General features: G+C 46.9%; 1 protein-coding gene across 2 annotated transcripts; it reads right to left on the bottom strand.

Moving 5' to 3' along the window:
- Positions 1–35: 35 nt before the first annotated feature.
- Positions 36–18,880, bottom strand: RAC1 (Rac family small GTPase 1). Of its 2 annotated transcripts, XM_039880227.1 has the most exons (7): positions 18,632–18,880; positions 11,840–11,911; positions 9,268–9,385; positions 4,272–4,328; positions 2,820–2,882; positions 1,895–2,054; positions 36–1,629 (listed from the first exon to the last, which is right to left on the bottom strand). In XM_039880227.1, exons 1-7 carry the CDS (start codon positions 18,664–18,666, stop codon positions 1,499–1,501), a joined length of 636 nt encoding a protein of 211 aa, XP_039736161.1. In that variant the 5' UTR covers positions 18,667–18,880; the 3' UTR covers positions 36–1,498. The 2 variants fall into 2 exon arrangements, with proteins under 2 accessions (XP_039736161.1, XP_039736171.1); XM_039880237.1 differs by lacking the exon at positions 4,272–4,328 and having other exon boundaries at positions 18,632–18,875.
- Positions 18,881–19,270: the final 390 nt, after the last annotated feature.

Genomic DNA, 19,270 nt, shown 5'->3' with positions numbered 1-19,270 from the left:
CACGAACCTCTCAAGAATTCAAGTATCACCAGTTGTGTGATTCAAGGATTTATTAAGTCATACATGCAAAACATACTGCTAATTGCATTAGCAAAAGATCAATGTAAAAACACTCCACAATTCTGCAACTGTCAATTTAAAAAATTTTGTTCTAGTGGTTGAAAGGTCCAACCTTGTATTCTTGCCAGTGGCTGAGTTTACAGAACTTCGTTACCACGAGCATGGGGTGTACAGCCCCTCACAGACCCAAAGGAACACTGTTAGGCAGGGCAACAGGAAGTGTGTCCACGTGGCGGAGGCAGAGGGGTCGGCATTGGTCAAGGTATAGTGTTGGTGATCTGGCAAGACAGTGATGTTACGAAGTTCATAGTTTAAGAATATCTAAAATATTTTAAAAACTGTAAAGATGCAACACATGATTTTTACACCTAGTTACTAGAAAACTAAGGAAAGCACTAATTAGCTGGAGTAAAGTAACGTGAAAACAGGAATGCACTTCTAATCTACAAAAAAATTTCTAATGCATTATCAAGAAAGATTTTATAATACAAGGAGGCATATTGCTCATTAAGAAGGTTCTATAAGAAAAGCACTAAGTTAGCAACTATGGGAATGACCAGTCAAAGGAATAAATGCCCAATTTCGGGAGGGACTGCAGGGTTAAGAAAAAGCTTAAGAAAACACTTACTGATTAATACCAACTTCTTCACCTGCTGCATTTGACAGAAATTAACCTATTTAAAATCTTACCCGTGACACTTTTATTCGGTTTAATTATTACGTGTACAATGTAGTGTAAATCACTTCATATTCTGTCGAAATACTGTCTTCATCCTTTGATCACACCACGTGTTCCCACACTCCACCCCAGTGCACCCACGGCTAGCGCAGACTTCATCAGAGGGAACACGGAAGAGTTCTGTTCAAAATTTCAGTAAAAGCTAGTACACTAATTTTTAAAAAAATCTTCCTACAAAATCAAAAAGACTGATCCATTAGGACACACAGTACAGCGCAGGGGATGAACACGGCCTGGAAACTTAGCGATGCGTTAGTTAAATGGCAACATTTCATGAAGGCGGCTGCACTGCTCGCATGGGAAACGAGTTAGAGTGTCTGCCTGTCCTAACTTCAGACGCTACCGTCTTCTTAAGACAAAGTTCTTTAAACGGTTTAGTGCTTAGTGTTCTTAGCACAACAATGCAGTTTAATTCACAAGGTATTTTGGCAACTCTTAATCTGAGCAAGAATAGGGGCTTTTGAAAAATAAGGCTTTAAGAAAGCGTGTCATTTAGGGCTAAATTTTAATAGAATGTGAAAGTTTGAACTCTTACACTTTAAACAAAACCTAAAAATTACTGATTGATTCAAAATGGTTTTATGGAAAAACTAATCTGTAACAAAAACTTGGCATTGAGTGCGAAGGCTCCATCGTTTCTGAGCAAAGCGTACAAAGGTTCCGAGGGGACAGGGCAGCAGGGAAGAGGGACCCGGATGTTTACAACAGCAGGCACTTTCTCTTCCTTTTCTTGACAGGAGGCGGGCAGAGAACGGCGCGAATGGCTTCGTCGAACACTGTCTTGAGGCCTCGCTGCGTGAGAGCGGAGCATTCCAGGTATTTCACAGCACCTGCCGGGGACAACCCCTTATAGACACGTGGCAATGCGCGTGCCAACCCCCCACCCGGCCCTGCCACCTGCTGACAGGCGAGCGCAGTGGAGCGGCTTTTAACCCCACCTCCTCCTTTGGGCCTTGCTCAGCCAGCTCCCCAGAGGTGAGCCAGACCGAGCTGAAGGAGCTGAAGGAACACTCTCCACCTCCCCAAACCAGACTCCAGCCTGTGTCACGAAAATAAAAACACGTGCAAAGCAAACATGAAAAATGCAGTGCGTACCAATCTCCTTAGCCATGGCTAAGCCCTGCGGGTAGGTGATAGGTGTCAGCTTCTTCTCTTTCAGTTTCTCAATCGTGTCTTTATCATCCCTAAGATCAAGCTTAGTCCCCACCAGGATGATGGGAGTGTTGGGACAATGGTGTCGCACTTCAGGATACCACTAGATGTAGAGAAAGGAAAAAAGTTACGATACTCTCCTTTATAAACTTCCTTCACCGAAATGGTATCCACACAGTTGCCAAAACGTATCCACCAGCCCTCAGTCACTGCATCTCTACACAGCCAACCTGCAGAAAACTGCGCCCGCTCTCCAGCCCTGCTCACACCTTCCATTCACATCTTCAAGGACCATGGGACCTCCTGTTCCTCCCGGACCATGGGACCACCTATGGACGTTTCATTAGCAAGCAGGACTCCCAAGATTTACGACCCTACAGGATGGGCGTTACTTGTAAGACCAAAGGTGCCCCCCTAAACCACTGTTTTTGGTAAAACGAGTCAAGTCTTAGGCCATCTCGGGAAATACTCCATGCAGTCGTGGATGAGAATAAACGATCTAGACTCAGGTCTCGGCTCTGCCCCATCGCCCCACGAGCATGACACTGGAAGGGCATCTCGCATGTGTCGTTTTCACTAAGTTTGTAAAAGATGCGGCAGTGGAAAGTAACAGTCGTTTTTATTAGACCAACTCCAAAGTGCTTTGTTAAATTTTAACAAGGAACACAGCACTTCTGAATCAGTCTGAAACTTGGGAATTCTATCTACTGAAGTCATATACTTAAAAAATCGATTATCTACCTCAGCAAAATTACTCAAACCAATTTAAATACTGAAAATTTCTATCAATAAATGATACTTCTTAATGTTTCTTCCCGAGAGTGACATCATGTAACAAAATATTTTTCTAAAAAACCCTCCCACTTACCTTTGCGCGAACATTTTCGAATGATGCAGGGCTCACAAGAGAAAAGCAAATTAAGAATACATCCTACAAAAAGGAAACACAGGGGTGTTTAGAAAACGCTCCAACGATGCCTAATGCACTCTAAGTGTTGCTGGAAACGAGCCAGCGCAAGGGCGTGTACTGTGCACCCGCAGCCTGTGTGGAGGGTGTGCTCCCCAGTGCCCCCTTCGGCCATGTCATATGGCTCCCAAGTCAGAACCAGCTCTGTGTGAGAAGGGCGAGTGGAGTTCAATCTGCTAGAAGTTACTGAGGCCACGGAGACGTCAAATTGGACCCCTGGGAGGCCTCTTTGTCATCATTCCCAGCTCCCACCGGGAACCTAACGGTCTGTTATACACAGGGACAAAATCAAGTGTCAAGGGGCTCCGCCAGTATTCCATAAAATTTGGTCTCTGTTTCTGAAAACGTTATCTACAAACGGTGTGCCTTTCACTAAGCTCCTCTTCTGCGTGTTGAGCATAAACACTTCTAGATGATCACTAGGTTCCAATTAAACTGCTTTTTAAAGAAATGCCATCGCCGTCCCTGGCCCAGACGGGGCCCATGTATTTGCTAAATGAGCACGTGACGGAGGCTGGCCGAGTGCGCAAGTAGCGTCTTCCCTGCTGTCAAAGCCCCTGCCCCCCCGCATATGGCCTCTGGAGATCTGCACCCAGGGGAGCTGGAGCTGAAGGGCAGACTCAAAGGAAAAAGCAGGTGCAGATAAATACCTGGAAGAATTTCCGGCTAAAAGTAAAATATTCAGGGTTCTCCTCCCATTCTGCATTGTGTAAAAAGTCTCAATATTTACCTGGGTTAAAACGCCCAAGAGTTTCTAAAATGCTAAGTTTATAAAACATTTTCCTGGAAAAAGGCAGCTACGCTACTTTGTGAAATGCACCCAGTTCCCCAGCTAACGCTTTCAGTCATGCAGCTGGCATTGTACCTGTAAGGGAAGGAAACACCCCACACGACAGCCGAAAATGCCAGCGCATGCACAGCTTGCCCCAGAATCACCGTGCCATCTCGCACCTGAGCTGATTGTGGCATTTGGAAGCAGGGCGAGGTTAGCTCTCCAGCGCCGCACAGCCACACCCGACAGGCCCGCGGCACCAGCACAGCGGCAGGAGAACCTGGCAGCCCTGGTTAGGCCAGCCCGCCAAGCGCCAGCAGCCCGGGGAGGGGCCCTTCCTAAAAGCGCCCCCCGACTCGGGAGGAGGGAAAAGGCAGCTCATGAACCGCTTCAGTTCAAGCTAGTAGGTCAACTGTCACGCTCTAATGACAGCAGTTTCATCAAGCGAGACCCCAACCTTGAGTGAATTCGATAGAAAACACTCAAGGAACATGAGGCTCGACAGGAGATCCTAGGAAAACTACGTGAAACGACAGAATAGATAAAGCTCGAAACTGAAGTCGACTGAAAGTTTTACATACGGCAATCGGCTTGTCTTTGCCCCTGGAGGTTTTATCCTTACCATACGTTTCTCCAACCTAGTAATGCATGAGAACTTTGTTTGAATTTAGTAGAAACTGAGGAAAATAAAAATCAATACAGCCTGTTACTTATTCTTCATTAGAGTTCTGTCTCGACCCTCCCAAGGTTCTGAGCTGAAAGCAGATGGGGATCTAACAGGTGTATGGATGCCAAATGCCACTGAACCACTCCATCGACCAACCTGCGAAGGTCAGTGACGGTGAAGACGGGGGTCAGGTGAACACTGGGAGACAAACACAGGTGCTGCTCGTGGCAGCAAACGGGGTTCCTCCCCAGCAGAGCTGAAAACATGCCAAGGAAGCTTATGCTTAGTAAGGCAGTGTTAAAAAAAGTACCCTTCCCTCAACAACGGCATGCTCATGCGCGGTCACTGGCATCCGTTAGTGACGGGCACACCCTTCAAGATCTCTGTCCGAGTTCTCAGACACGGGCTCTCCAGAGCAGGGCCGCGGCTGGGAGCTGTGAACGTGACAAGTGTCCCGTGGTGCAGAAATGCCGGTCCTCTCCTCCCCCGAGTTCGGGGACCTGCATCACTGACACGAACAGTGTGCTGTACGGAGAGCTCTGAGGTGTGGAGGTGGTGGCCCAGGAGGAACAGCGTTTCCAGTGTGTTTATTACGATGCTTTCAGTTCCCTCCTTTGTCCAATAAAAATGGAAAGACTTGCTCTTCCAGCAACACAGCCCTGGAATTCTTTTAAGAGCCAGACAGAATTATTATAATTCCATGTCATTCAGGCGTCTCTGATTTACAATTCAAAGAGACTGGTAAAGGTTCCGTAACTATCTAGGTTTAATCTGTGGACTATTTTTGAAGATTTGTCCTTCCAAGGCCTTGATGTGATGCCAGATGTCACTATGACACTGGGTCTCATGGGGATTGGCCACAAAAACACAGCTTCGACATATCCTCTAGCCACATCAGTTCTACCCTTTTCAATGTCTAAGGACATCTTTTTTGATGAAGAAATGCGCTTTCCATCCTACATCAGTGCTGCACCATCTGCCCGTCCCTCCTCCTTCCTTTGTCCTCCCCCGGCCTAAAAATGGCTCTAAGGCAGCAGCCTCGTGCTTCTGACACTCGTCTTCTAGATTCGATCGTTCCGACCTTGCTGTCCGTGCCGACGCCGTGTGCCTGTCCTGTAACACTCAGACTCCTCGGCACGGCCACCTGCGGCGTGGCCCCGCTCTCCCTCCCTGCCAGGTCAGCGTGCGCGCTGCAGCCCCCCACTCGCCTTTCCTCTGCGCGGGGACGCCACGCTCCTCACACAGCCCGGCCACTTCTGACCACATCGACTCCGGCGGGCCTTCCGGGACCTGTGAGACCCCTGTGCCACAAGCCTGTTCTCCACCACTAGTCAAAGCGACATGCGCAGGGCTCGACGCACTGGTCAAAATCACAGCAGTTCTTACTGCCGCCCCCGGCCTGTCTGGCAGGGCACAGAAAGGCGAGGCTGCTGCCAGCAGGAGCGCGAGCTGAAACCTCACTACAGAAGCACGATCGTTTCTCCTGCTTTCATTTTCTTCTCTTCCAAATGCTTTCCACCTGTTTACGCTTACAGGCTTAGGTTTTCTAATGCGGGCATTTCATGCACCAGATGCATAAACAGCACGCGTGTCATCGGCGTGGCGCTGCTGCGGAACCGAGCTGGGGACAGCGAGAAGAGCAGCCCCCGCGGGCTGGGAGCTGGCCTGGTGCCCGCAGCGCCACCGCGGGGGTTTGTGAGAAACAAAACCACCTCCCGGAACAGACATCAGGCCAGGGCGCCGTGTGACCGTGCTGACGCCGAGACCACGGCCACGGTGAAGAAACGAAGAGCGACCGCTTCACCACCTTGTCCAAGCACAAACAAGTACAAGGTCACTGCAAACTACACGACACCGAACGGCCCGTCAGCCGAGTGCGTGACTCCTCCCGTACCAATCACAGCTTTAGCCTCGCTTCACCCCACCTTCTAGGGGGGCCGTATTAAAATGCCCAGCCAGAGTTACGCTGTCCACGCCGGGGAACCCGGCTTCCTGGAGCCCGCATAGCCCAACGCGAGCCCGCCTCTCACCGACAGGCCCCCAAAGTGTGTCTCCCTTGGGACAGGACCAGCCAGTTCTGTTTGTTTGACCACAGGTGTGTTTCCTGCGAGCTTGGGCTGCGGGACACTGAAGCTGCAACGGCCAACCTAACCAAGCCCCGACCTTTCGGAAATCCAAGCAGCTAAGCTAAACGCTGGGTTTCCTTTTTGCCCGATGTTGCAGCAATCTAGGCCGGAACTTGAAAACCCTTCGCGAGTCAGAGCACGCACAGGAAATGAACACACGGGCATGACACACCGGGTCCTGGCTGGCTGAACGAGTGCGGGGCGCGGGGCTCCCAGAACACGCAGGCCTCGGGCGTTGTGACTTCGGCAAGTCCAGGATGTTCCCACTCGCGTCACTAAATACTGGACAGGTGGGCAAACTCAGGCGACCAGACACAAGGCGAGATGCTGGGCCTGAGTGCTACGCTCATCACATGATTCTGAGCACGCCAACTCGAGAGGAACATGCAGAACAACGAAATATTTTTAAAAGAGAATATAAAGATAATGTATTAAAGGACAGGAAAGCCCAAAGAATTACTTAATTTAGAAAAATAACTCGAGGGCAACTTGTACTGCACATGACCACTTGCTCACTGCCCTCTGAAGAACGAAGTAGAAGCTAATGGTATAAACGTGTAACTCAGCTACACAGAGCTACCCAACGGAGAATGACCAGCATCCAATGACCACAGGAAACACGTCTCTTTTAAGGACGCCTCAGATAAGACATCTTCCTACTGGCCCTTCCGGAGTGGGTCTGAGCCCAGTCATGGATGAGCCACATAAATCGGCCTGCAGATCGAAGAGCCAACTACTGGAGACCACGCTCCGCTCAGCACCAAGTTTAGAGTTTTCTTCCTCTTTGCCAGTAAGAAACCAAGGTGCCCGTGCCCACCTGTAACTGCCAGGGCTTGCCCCTCTCCCCCAGCCCCCTGTGGGGCTGCATGGCTACCAGGAGACCTTCTAGGTGACAGCACCGCAGCGCCAGGGACCTGCCCCTCAGGGGCCAAGAGAGCTTGCTCGTCTCAGGGGAGTCCAGGTGGGCATAGTTATGCCACCAGTTGCATCTCACCATCTTTGCTCCCAAGCACCCCCACGCCCCTGCCGGCACCCAGTGCAGTACTCCGGTGAGCCACCTGGGGCAAGAGTCACGTCTTACTCCCTTTCTGCTGTCCAGTACTGGCAGCGCACACAGCTGCAACATCAAGTCCTAGCCCTAGGAGGACAACACCCACCTGGCTTTCAGGCCTCGCCACTGCAGCCTGATTCAGGCGGTCACCATCTGTGTGTTCTTTAGCACACAAAGTGGGAATCTTGCTAAGTCACCTTTGCCTTACTGTGACTGTCTCAGAACAAAAGGGGCACACCCAACCCTGTGAGTCACAGGCAGTGGCTGAGTGACGCCCCACCCTTCCCGATGTATCCAGTGGGTTGGAGACTCCTACCAATCAATGTTTGCAAGACCATTTAAAATTTGGAATTATTAAGCACCCACCAGGTACAGAACAATTTCCTAAACATATTGAAGAATCTGAACCATTTGGTGATTTGGTGATTTAACTCTTACTCACAGTTAATTTTTAGCTGGAGATTAACTGAGAACCGTGCGATTCAAACCTCCCATTTTATAGTCTGGGTTTTCATTTAGCACTGTTACCAGAATTCGCCCAAAGGACAATCTGCAAAACCTACAGCTCAAAGAAACTGTATGTGACAATTCCTCCAGCAGGAAACAAAGACAATGATTGCTGAATGGAAAAAGCTGTATTCCAAGGTTTAAAACTATCACCACGACACAGGAAGTTAATTTAAAAACGTCTTCCTGTGACACTGACCTTAACCCCCCGCCTCCCAGCTTGCTGAGAGGATGTACAGCTTGCCCGAATCTGGGTTCGGCTCTGAACTGAGGCGCTCTGCAGATCTGTCAGTACGTCCACACAGAGCCAGGAGGAGCCCTAACAGCAGCGACACTGGAGTGTCTGCAGCGTGCCTGCGCTGTTCTATGTGCCTTACGTGTGTTAACTCATCCGATCCTACACCAAGAGAGAGGTCAAGACCAGAGAGAAAGAAAGCTTCCCAAGGCCACGCAGCCAGCAAGAGGGAAAGCAGGGATCTGAACCTGAGGAATTTGCTCAACTGCCTCTATGCTGTGTTTGTCAGTTAGTCACTAAATCTCCAAAGTTGTTTTAAAAAGGAAAGACACGTATCGATACAAGCAAATGATACAAGACAACTGCTTAAAGAGAAGTGGCTTCTAAACTCCTCTGCACGAGCTATTACTCTAATTAGCTTTGGTAAATTTAGCTGACATAAAAGCAAAACTAATCTATAAGTTTTTCTGACTGTACACAGTGAACACATTTTTATAAACCTGAAAGCTCAATCTACATTTAGGTACCAAAGCCATAGAAAATAAGCATGTATTTTATAGAAAAATAGTACTAAACCCATAAGATGAGTTACTGACTTGATCTAAAGAAACCACAATCTTAAACTGCTTAATTTGATTCTGTGATGCAAAAATGCCACAAAGCAAACCATCCTGAAACTAACTGCTGCTAAAGCTGGTTTGCAAAAACAAAGCAGAGCTATTTCATATAGATGTCCTAAAACTAAAAGAAAAAATGTTAAATACACAGCGCAGTACTCAATAACTGGTAATGCTCAAAAACTAAAAACAAACAAATACCTGGTTTGCGTCTGGGGGGATATGCACTACTGGACTAATTTAAACTTTATTTGCTATTACTCAGTATACTCCCGAAATGGCAATATAGGCAAATCCACAGCGCTATGCAATAATTAAACATTCAGGAACTGCACATTCTAAAGGACACGGCAAACATCAGTCATGAGCCTTACTGTCTGTGGATAGGAGAGGGGACGTAATCTGTCGTAATCTTCTTGTCCAGCCGTGTCCCACAAGCCCAGATTCACCGGTTTTCCATCTACCATAACATTGGCAGAATAGTTGTCGAAGCTGCAGAACGGAGGAAAAATGGTTAGTCTTTAGCCCTGGAGTGTAAGGCACAGGTCCAGGACCTGAGTCGCTGTCCTAGCCGGGGACCCAGAGAAGGTGGTGCTTGGTGCTGGAAAGGCCAGCAGAGGGCCTGGGGCCACCAGGCCAGCAGACATGAGCAGCAGCCTTATGAGCTAAGAAGTGGAGGGAAAACCGGGTGGAGTGTGAGGGGAAACAACTCACAGCTTGAGAAAAATGCGAGAAATACAAGAAAGCTACTAAGTTTAACTAGAAAAAACTGCTGTCGGCAATTCAAAAGCTTTGCCTCTAATAAAGAGAACAAGATGATTTTCCTCCCCAGGAAGAAATAAAGTATAAAATTAGTCCCCCTTTCAAATCCCACTTGAGTTTTGCACAGACGCGTCTGACTCATTGTCAACAAGATGGCACAGCACTGGAGCTGTATGTCCACAACGCCCACCTGAGTGGAGGGTGGTAATTAGTCAGGCCTTGGTCATCCACGCCAGCAACCGAAGTGCAATGAATGGCTCTGGGAAGCTATCATGTAACACTTTCAGAGTGGAGGTGCCCGATTACATGTATAATTAAATTAATTTGAAGGTGCTATACACAAATTAGTTAACCATAAGAAGCAGCCTAGAAAAGCCTATGGGCTGACAAGGGGAAAATAAAGCTGGCATTAAAAATTACCATGAGTTTCACAGAGTAGTTCATTAAAAAGAAAATCTGGCATTGCAATTCAAACTAGGCAAGTACCAAACAGAACATAATACGTCAGCCTTGAAAATAAAACTCCGGAATTCATTTTTACATACTCTGAAGACTAAAACGTAGATCTTACTACAGTGGGACAGCAAAGCCAAGGTCTGATTAAGGGTCCAATGTCGTTCATAGAACTTGATGAGCAAACTAGCTTCCTTAAGGGAAAGGTCTGATGTGTTGTAATTCTGCCTCCCCGAGAAAGGATAGATTATTCAATAAATGGTACGGTGACTCTTTTTTTTCCATCTGGGAAAAAAAAATCAGGTGTCTGCTACATACTGTATCAAAAAATAAATTCTAAATGAATCAAAGATAAAAACTTTAACCACAAAAATCCCAGAAAAATTATTAGAGAATATTTTTGCATCACTGAAGTTGTAATGGTCTTCCTCAGTGAGACATAAAACTCGAGGAAAGGGGAGAGAGGCACATTTAAAGAAGACACTATAACAAAGTTCAAAGACAAATGACAGAAGGATTAATATTTTTTATATGCAAAATTTCTACGAGAAAAATTTTCAGTAGAAAGGCAGAGTTTCAACAGGCAAGACTATAAGTGGGCAGTAAACATTCAGAAGGTATAAACCTCACTAATGATCAGAAATGCAAATGATGAGGTAACTGTTCAATTCCTGTGGCCACAGCATGTATTAAAAGGGGCTGTTTTAGTCACAGCTGGTCCAAATGATAGCCTTTGAGACAGCAAATGGGTAGTGTCCGTCAAAATTAAAAACATTCATTCCTTTTGATTTGGCACAATTCCACTTCTATCACATGTGCACAAAGATGCATGAAGGATGTTCAACACAGCACTGTTTGTAATGCCAACGGGAAAACAAGGCCTAAATGACCAAAAGTTATATTAACTACAGTAGCTCAAAGTCATTAACAGCTGTGACTTAGCTATCTACACATGTAGATAAGGGAAGTCCCCACCATAAATTCAGGACAGCATGGACAGTGGATTCCACTTACATTCAAATATGCATAGGACACTTCAGGGAGCAGGTAAGCGTGAGAGCTGAGCCTGGGACAGTGAGCGTGGGGATGGGGGAGCTGAGGTGTCTCCTGTCTAGTGGGCCGGCAGCCACGAGGGCAGAGCTCAGCAGGGCCACAGGGCGATGTGCTCAGACTCAGCTGGCCCCACGGGGCTCCCCAGCAACCCCATCATCGGAAAAGCACTTTTCCATCTCCACCCAACTCTGCTGCCACGGGGGAGCAAGCAGCTCAATCCCGGCCTCCTACATGCCTGCCCGCCGCAACACAGACACCCTGGTTTCAATCCAAAGCCCCAGAACGCAACAGTGACGTGTAACCAGACTACCTGCCGGAAAAGGCCAGTTCAAACATGCCCCAGTTCCTTGATCGTTCTTCACGCACACGGTCCAGAAAGCCAAACTGACCCAACACCTACAATATCCAGTCTCTGGAATTAGTTTAACTGCATTTTGTTTCCTGAATGTCTAAAAATCAATGAGGAAAGCTGTTTCATCACTATGTGGAAACTTTAAATTTTTTTTTAAAAGCCCACATACCTTATAACTAGACTCTGGTGAGTGAGTGTTTGAGAAGAAAATCAACCACATGTGTTCACGTAAGGATGAAGAATGACTTTATAGAAAAGCAAAGGTCAAAGGTGTCCAAAAACTCAACACAGACAAGTTAATTTCCAGTTTAATTCAAGATACTTACACGGTGGGGATATATTCTCCAGGAAACGCATTGGTCGTGTAACTGATCAGTAGGCAAGTTTTACCTACAGCTCTGAAGAGAGAGGAAAAAAAGTGTAAGCTGCTTAGTCGACATGAATGTGATCCTAGTTTTCATCATTAAAATAATTTATAGAAAAATCAAGGAGTATACACCAAGTACTTAGCATTTAAAGAAACTCTATAACCTTTTAACACTACTAGTATATTTTTATCCTGAGGTTTAAAGGAAACAAATGAGAATTTCTCATAAAGGCAGAGTCAGGAGCCTTCCCATTCTGTTTAGGTATGTAATATGAGCACTAACAGCCAAGAAATAGTTATTAAATAAGCACAAAGTTCAAGAGGAACAACACTTTAAAACTGAAAGTGTTTTCTGTGACCATCTGCAGAACTCTTTCATCCAAGAATCTTCGATTCCACCCCCAACTCACTTCGATAAACACTCATGCAAACGCGCTTTCCTGTGCAACTTCCACTGTGTTGCTCAGGAATGGATTCTGCTGCCTGGCTGAGCGGCAGCTCAAACCCCACCACTTCCCCCCCTGTCAACCCTCGGGCAGTCGGCACCGGCTGTTACAGGGCGCTTAGTCACAGCCACCGCACGGAACTAGTACGGAACTAGTCTCGCTTTAATTCCTGGCCACCTCCCCAGCCCGCCCCTCACATACCGCCACAAGCTTTCAGAGCAGCACACACAATATAATACAGACATGCTAACTAATGGCTCAGGGACGTTGGAGTAAACTTCCCGGACCACTGCAAAGAGGAGAGAGTGAGAGAACCACGCAGAACCCGGTAGAACCCGGCCGGGGACCGGGGCCTCCTGCGTGCCTGGAAACCGCACTGTGCACAGTCAGGCAGAAGTCGGAGTGGGGGTGGGAGTCTCCCAACCACTTCCATTTTTCCGCAAAGGAACATCCCCTAAAAATTAAGATTACTGCACCATTGGCCAAAAAAGTCTCCAAATTTTCCAGCGTTCAGAGGGTGACTTCGGGGGTTCTAGAGCCCATGTCCCTGGCCTCCTAATGGCTCACCAAACGCACTCCTTACTCACAGGGGCAGGCATATCGCTGCCGCCCCGCCGGCCTACCAAGGTTACCGTGATACACTGGAGTTCTGAGCTGTAAGATTTCATCGTTCAGCCTCAACTACTATAAATCAGGATTCACCATAAAGAAGTTATTTAGGTGCTTTTCTGTTTCCCTGTGCTCCTAAGTTTAAAGCAAAAACTTCTCGATGAGGGCAGATCACAGGCTCAGCCAGTCTTGCTGCTTGCCTGTTTCACTCATAACATTACTAAGGGCTTAACAGAAGTGGGAACTCCCCACCCTACAGACCTCCCGGAGTAAAACATTACATCACCGGAGGTAGCTTTCAACTCCCAAAGGCTTTCTAAACAGAGATGACTCACACAGGCCATACGTTTTGTTAAAGGCTTAGAATGTCAAAATAAACCTGTGGGAGCAGGAGCCCAAGATCTGCAGTCAGTGCCCTGGGCCTGAAGCCCACCCATGGCCAGCTCCGTCACTCGCCAGTTGGGATTTTGCAGTGAGTTTCAACTTTCTTATGCCTCCTGTATTCTCACCTGTGAGACAGACACAAAACTACTAACTCCATCACAAACCTACTGTGAGTATTAACTCGATTTCATTGTGTACCAACAAACTGTGCACGACGCCAGGACGTGTACTAGGTGCTAAAGACCGCACGAAATTCATGCAGTTATTCAATTCAAAAATGAAGGATGAGGTCATGACATAAGTGTTAGGAAAGACGCTCTGGAAATGTATGGCAAGGTGACCTAAGCTAGTCTTGGGGGTGGTCTGAGGAGGTTGTGACATGTGCTGAAACTTATGAGGAGAGGGACATGCTACCAAGGAATGTTCCAGGCAAAAGTGACGGGCTATGGGGAGGCCCAGAATTCAAAGAAGCCCAGTATAACTGAACAAAAAAAAAAGGGGGGGAAAGTGGCAGAGAAAAATCTGAAGAGGTTGTCATCTCTCCTTGTTAAGGACGTGGGACCTGATCCTACTTGGGAAGTCACGGAAGGTTTTTAGTTACCAAGAAACCATTAGATTTGCATTTTTAGAAGAAGCCTCTGACAAGGCGTGGAAAGAAGACTGAGCGAGGAAGCTGGGACTTGAGGCAAGAAAATAAGGAAGCAGCAGCTGCTGCTCTGTTCAAGGAGCCAGCCATGGTGGCCTGGGCCAAGAAGGGGGCTTCCCGGGGAAGAGAAGTGGGCCATTTCGAGAGCTACCGAGACTGGCAGCAGAACAAGCATGGCCCGGGCATGGGTTGGGTGTTTGGGTGTAGTGGCTGGCAGCCCAGGAAGAGCTGAGTCTAAGATCAGAATAAGTGAATCTCTGCAAAATTATAAATGTTGTGTAAAAATGTTAATAGTTATTGTCACTTAATGTCCAGGAAAAGCGGCTAGAATGATTTTAACTTTTATGTTAAAATGCAGTAGCACTTCCTTTAAGATCCTGCCCTTCTATGGATAGAAGGAACAAAGCCATTACTATAAATATGACCAACAGTGTCTTAAACACCCTAAAATTTCTTTTCCTAAAACTTCACCCTCAGCTGAGGCATTATCTTTTGAAAGGTTTAACTATAAGGAAATTCAAAGTAAAGACAAGGCCTGATAGCAACTGAAATTTTATTACCAATCTTTTGCTATAAATCTGTGTTCTATAATAAAATTATTAAATTACAAAATTGTAACTTTTTAAATGAGTACATGTCCAACCTTTGATTTAAATATTTACTTAATTTTTAAAACAGATACAAAGAAAAAGAAAAGGTTATCTACCTCCCATTAGTGGTGTATTTATCCACTCCTTTTAAACACACTCCACAAATAAACGCCAGCGGCCAAAGTCAACATCGGCTCTAGGCAAAGTCATAGCTTCTCCCCACAAGAAAGGAACCGTATTTGGTCACGGACTGGACTGATGCTGCTGCAGAATTTCTGGAAGTTACTATTTGCTTTGGAATTTCCAATTTTATATATTTAACTGTTCAGTTCAACCTCTTTTTGACCTCTGAAAGATGCTGTAACTAGAACATGAGCCCACTGGAAGGAAGTTCGCGTGAGCACATTTTCTTTAACCGACCTGTGCCTCTGCTCTACCGAGTAGAAATGCCCAAGATTAAAGCCAATACCTTACGTTCCTATTATGTTCTTCATTTTTCCATTAGAAATCTAAGGAAACTTTTTACTTAAAATTTTTTTGGTAATTTTCAGTGTTAATTCTTGAAATCTATAAACCAAAACTAAAAACGAAACAAAAAACAAAACAAAAAAACAATTACTCTAGAAACATTCGTGATGTCCTTAGGTTAAAAAAAAAAAAAGAAAAGATCCAGGAACTCAAAATTTTTAAAAAGACCTTGAATGAAAGTCCTCAATTTACACTGAGAAAGAGGTGTGGGAACCTTAACAGTATGTCTTCAGCATATGCTTAACTATGCAGAGAATGTGTTCAGAAAATAGATGAACAGGTTAGTTTCATGCTACAAAAATAAAAAATCCAATCTGAAATTCTGAGGTTTTGCTACAAACAGAAGAAAGCACAACTAACTTATAGAAAGCCCCCTCTTATCACAATTGGAGGCTTTGAAAAATTCAGATTCTGTGTAGTTTCTAGAACAAAGATAGTATCCATACTAGAGTTGAGCATGAATTCAGTAGCCTTTACTCTAGACCACCCTTCTAGAATAAGCCTAACCTGGGGGCAGCTGATAACTTGAATCAGCTGGAGATAGAGTTCAAAACAAGAATTTATATCTACCTGTATATCATCTTCCTTCTCCTTCAAAATCAACCCTATTAACTCCTGTTAAAATATCCCCTCTGATAATGGGAAGATATATATGATAAACGGATAGAGCAAAATGTTGATTACAAAATCCAAGTGGTAGGTATATGTGTTCCCTGCATGATTCTTTCAACTTTTCTATATGTTTCAAATCTTTCATAAGATGTTGGAGGAAAAATATTCCTTCTGATGGCATCTCGTAACTGCCAATCAGGAATCCGTAGCAGGATTCCTGATAAAACAGCTCCTTTCTAAGAAGACCCCCATGGTAAGACAGAGCCACTTGGTGATGCAGAGTGCTAAGCCCTAAAAGTACTAAGACATTAGATGACTAAAGCAAAAGACATCGTAAAAGGTGGATTTAAGGTTTCTAAAATGGATTTCTGATCCTTCAGCACTAAGACATCCCAAACTTTTACTGGGCTTATCATTTGAAAAATTTTAAAAAGCACTATGTATATATAATTTTACCAACCAAAATCAGAGTCAAATACTAAACCTACGTTTGGAAGCCAGTGCAGAATTCAAACACCTTTACAAAATGTGGAAACTTGTGCCTCAAGACAAAAATACGCAAAGACGATTCATGAAGCTTAGGGAAACTCATGTATCACGCAAGGGTGCATGAGTATGCAAGGAGAGTGGAGACTGGCACATATACGTTCCCATGAAGATGGAAGGCATTTATCATGCTCAACTAAAGAAATTCCTGGACAACAATATCTAAATTAGATACTGGGCTGAAGGGACCAGTAGCCCAATAGAGACACCAGTTTGTATAATGAGTGAAATTACGGTTTTAAGTCATTCACTCCCAGCCTTCTAGTAAACCAAAGCCAAAACACTGGTAAAAATGGTTTACAAATACTGGAAAGTGAGATGCTGTCTTACCTAAGTAAAGCTGACAGAAAATCTTGGGGCAGAGGTCCCCCAAACAACAGTGACAGACTCTGTGTTCAGGAAAGACTTAGAATAAAAAAGTTATCAAATTTTATCTCATTTTATACTCAATGGAAGTTAAATCACAAAATAGGAAATAATCCATTAGAGGAATATGGGCTAATGGGCCCCAGCTATATAACATAGTTACCGCACAGCTTTTAACCATAATTCCCAGGAATATTTTTAAAATGAGGAAGCTTCCAATTTCCTTCTCGGCTTTAACTGCCTTTAATTGCCTGCAATTCCACACAACATTAAGTGACTCGTTAGACAACCCCCCGCCAAAATTTAGACTCACACTTAACAGCTCCAACAAATTTGTAATAAAAGAACATTCCTACTGTATCACCAGGAATATATTTTATTTGGGTGAAAGCAGAAAAATATTTTTGGTATGGAAAATTAAGTTTTGTACTGAATGTTACATATTGTCCGTTATTTGAAATAGAAGAGCTGAAAACTTTTTGTAAAGGTACATTTCACTTCTAATATCTCAGCCTCAGTCAATATCAATGTCAAAAACAGCATTAACAAACTCAAGGCCAGGAAGTGTGTTTTATGCCTAATACTCCCTTCACAGAGCCTAGCAGTGCTTGAGAGAAATAGAAGCAGCAATAATACTGACAGCTGGCACTTAAAAAAGTACTTGGTAGGGCCAGGCACCTGCGAGGCACTTCACATCCAGCATCCCGTTTAACTCTCCGTACTTCCCTTTGCCACTCTCATCTTGCGGGGTGAGTGATATGCTCTGGGTTTCCCCATGAGGAAGGATCCAGATCCCATAGCAGGCATTGAACAAGTATGGAGACTGGGTAAACAAGCCAACACAAACGGTAGAGGTCCATTTTCTGTTTAAAGAAACTAAATATTTCTGCTGTGCTTATGTTTTAGTTTTAGAAATTTTCAAATAGGAATATTACATACTATGGTTAAGTACTGAATTGTCAGCAATTCGCCCTTTTTTTAAGTTATAGAAACAATTTCAAATGTCTAATTTAACAATGATCAAAATAAGCTGAGAATTCATAAAGTCATTTGAGAGGCATAAAAGCAACGAGTTCTAATGACAAGTTTGGGGAATATTAATCACAAGGAAACAGTGATGCCAGAACTCTTCCTCTGACTTTACACCACTGAAACAAGTGTGCCAGTTGCATTCTGAGTTTGATGAAACTGGTAGTAATTCTTGGAGCTTCCGGGTTAACTACTCGAGCAATGCTGAGACTCACAATTTTGCTCGGATTACACTGAGATTCTTGTTTCTTTGGGAGAAAGAAACTGCATAAGACAAGTCTTGTCTTCCTCTGGGGCCTGTAACCACTAAAGGCGGTAATAAAAAGAAACGCCTTGAGTCACAGAGAGCCACTCGGCTCCGGGAGCCTGTTCTGCGACACCCCACACCTAACGCAAGCAGCGATGGCCGGTTTCTTTTTTTAATGACCACACCACACTCAGAGAAAAGAACCCTCTTGATCGCACCCAGCACCTCGCAACTAGAATCTTAAAAGTTTCTCCACGGAAGGAGCAAAAATAACCATTTTTAAAACCCCACCAGTGGCGAAGTACCAGTGGACGACACCCCTGGTAGGCACATCATCAATCAGTTCAGGGCACATTCTCGTCAATTACAACCGACCTCTCCGCCGGGACGCACGGAGCTCTCGATGGGGCTCGAGGGGTTAAATAAAGCCAAGACACGGTCCCTTTCTGAGACAGGCGACTCTGCGCCCACGGAAGCCACCGGCGAACGAGGGGGGCGGCGGCGCGGGTGAGTCCGGCCCGGCGGCCCGCGGGCGCGGGGAGAAAGCGGAGGGTGGAGTTCACTTTTCCCTCCCGCCGCCGTCGGCGATTCCCTCCCCCACCGGCCAGGGAGCAAACGCCGGCGCCAGGCCCGCGCCGCCGCCGCGTCCCGGAGGCCGGCGGCCCGCGCCCCCGCCGCGCCCGGGGAGGCGGCCCGGCCCCCAGGCGCGCCCGCCGCCCGGCCCGGCCCTGCCCGGCCCGGCACTCACCCGTCTCCCACCACCACACACTTGATGGCCTGCATCTGGGCCGCTCGCTGGGCCGCGGCGGCGCGGCCGGGCGCTGAGGCGAGAAGCGGCGGGCTCCGGGCGCGGAGGCGGGCGCGCGGCTGCGGGCGGCGGTGCGCGGGGTGCCGGGGCCGCTGTCCACACCGCCTCGCCCTCCGCCAACGGGCAGCCGAAGCCCAGCAGCGGCCACCACCCAAAGCTGGGGAAAACTGCAGAGAAACAGGAAATGGCCGCTCCACTCACATCCGGCCGCCCCTCCCCCGCGCCGGCGCCGCCGCTCCCAGGATCGGGGCGGGGCGCTCCCGCTCGCGCGCTCCCGGCTCCTCTTGGCTTCGGGCGCGCTCGGGAACGCTCGGGAACGCTCGGCTCCGGCCCGCGCGCTCCCGGCTCCTCTTGGCTTCGGGCGCGCTCGGGGACGCTCGGGAACGCTCGGCTCCGGCCCGCGCGCTCCCGGCTCCTCTTGGCTTCGGGCGCGCTCGGGGACGCTCGGGAACGCTCGGGAACGCTCAGCTCCGGCCTGTGCGCGCGGCGGCAGACGGCGGGAGACGAGACGCGCCGGCCGCCATGTTCGCGCGCCGACGACGCGGTCCCCGCCGGGCCTGCGGGATTCGTCCTCGAGAG

This window comes from Pteropus medius, unplaced genomic scaffold (assembly GCF_902729225.1).
Source record: "Pteropus medius unplaced genomic scaffold, Ma_sr-lr_union100, whole genome shotgun sequence".
In the NCBI taxonomy this organism is placed as follows: domain Eukaryota; kingdom Metazoa; phylum Chordata; class Mammalia; order Chiroptera; family Pteropodidae; genus Pteropus; species Pteropus medius.
This window is presented reverse-complemented; position numbering and strand designations above follow the sequence as displayed.

What these genes read in the sequence shown, in the direction of transcription:
- RAC1 (XM_039880227.1), bottom strand. Translation starts at nt 18,666, where the DNA reads ATGCAGGCCATCAAGTGTGTGGTGGTGGGAGACGG. An exon ending in GGAGAATATATCCCCACCGT is followed by an intron (nt 9,386 to 11,839) that starts GTAAGTATCTTG and finishes TCCGTTCTGCAG; the next exon opens with CTTCGACAACTATTCTGCCA. An exon ending in GCAAAGACAAGCCGATTGCC is followed by an intron (nt 2,883 to 4,271) that starts GTATGTAAAACT and finishes TCCTTTTTGTAG; the next exon opens with GATGTATTCTTAATTTGCTT.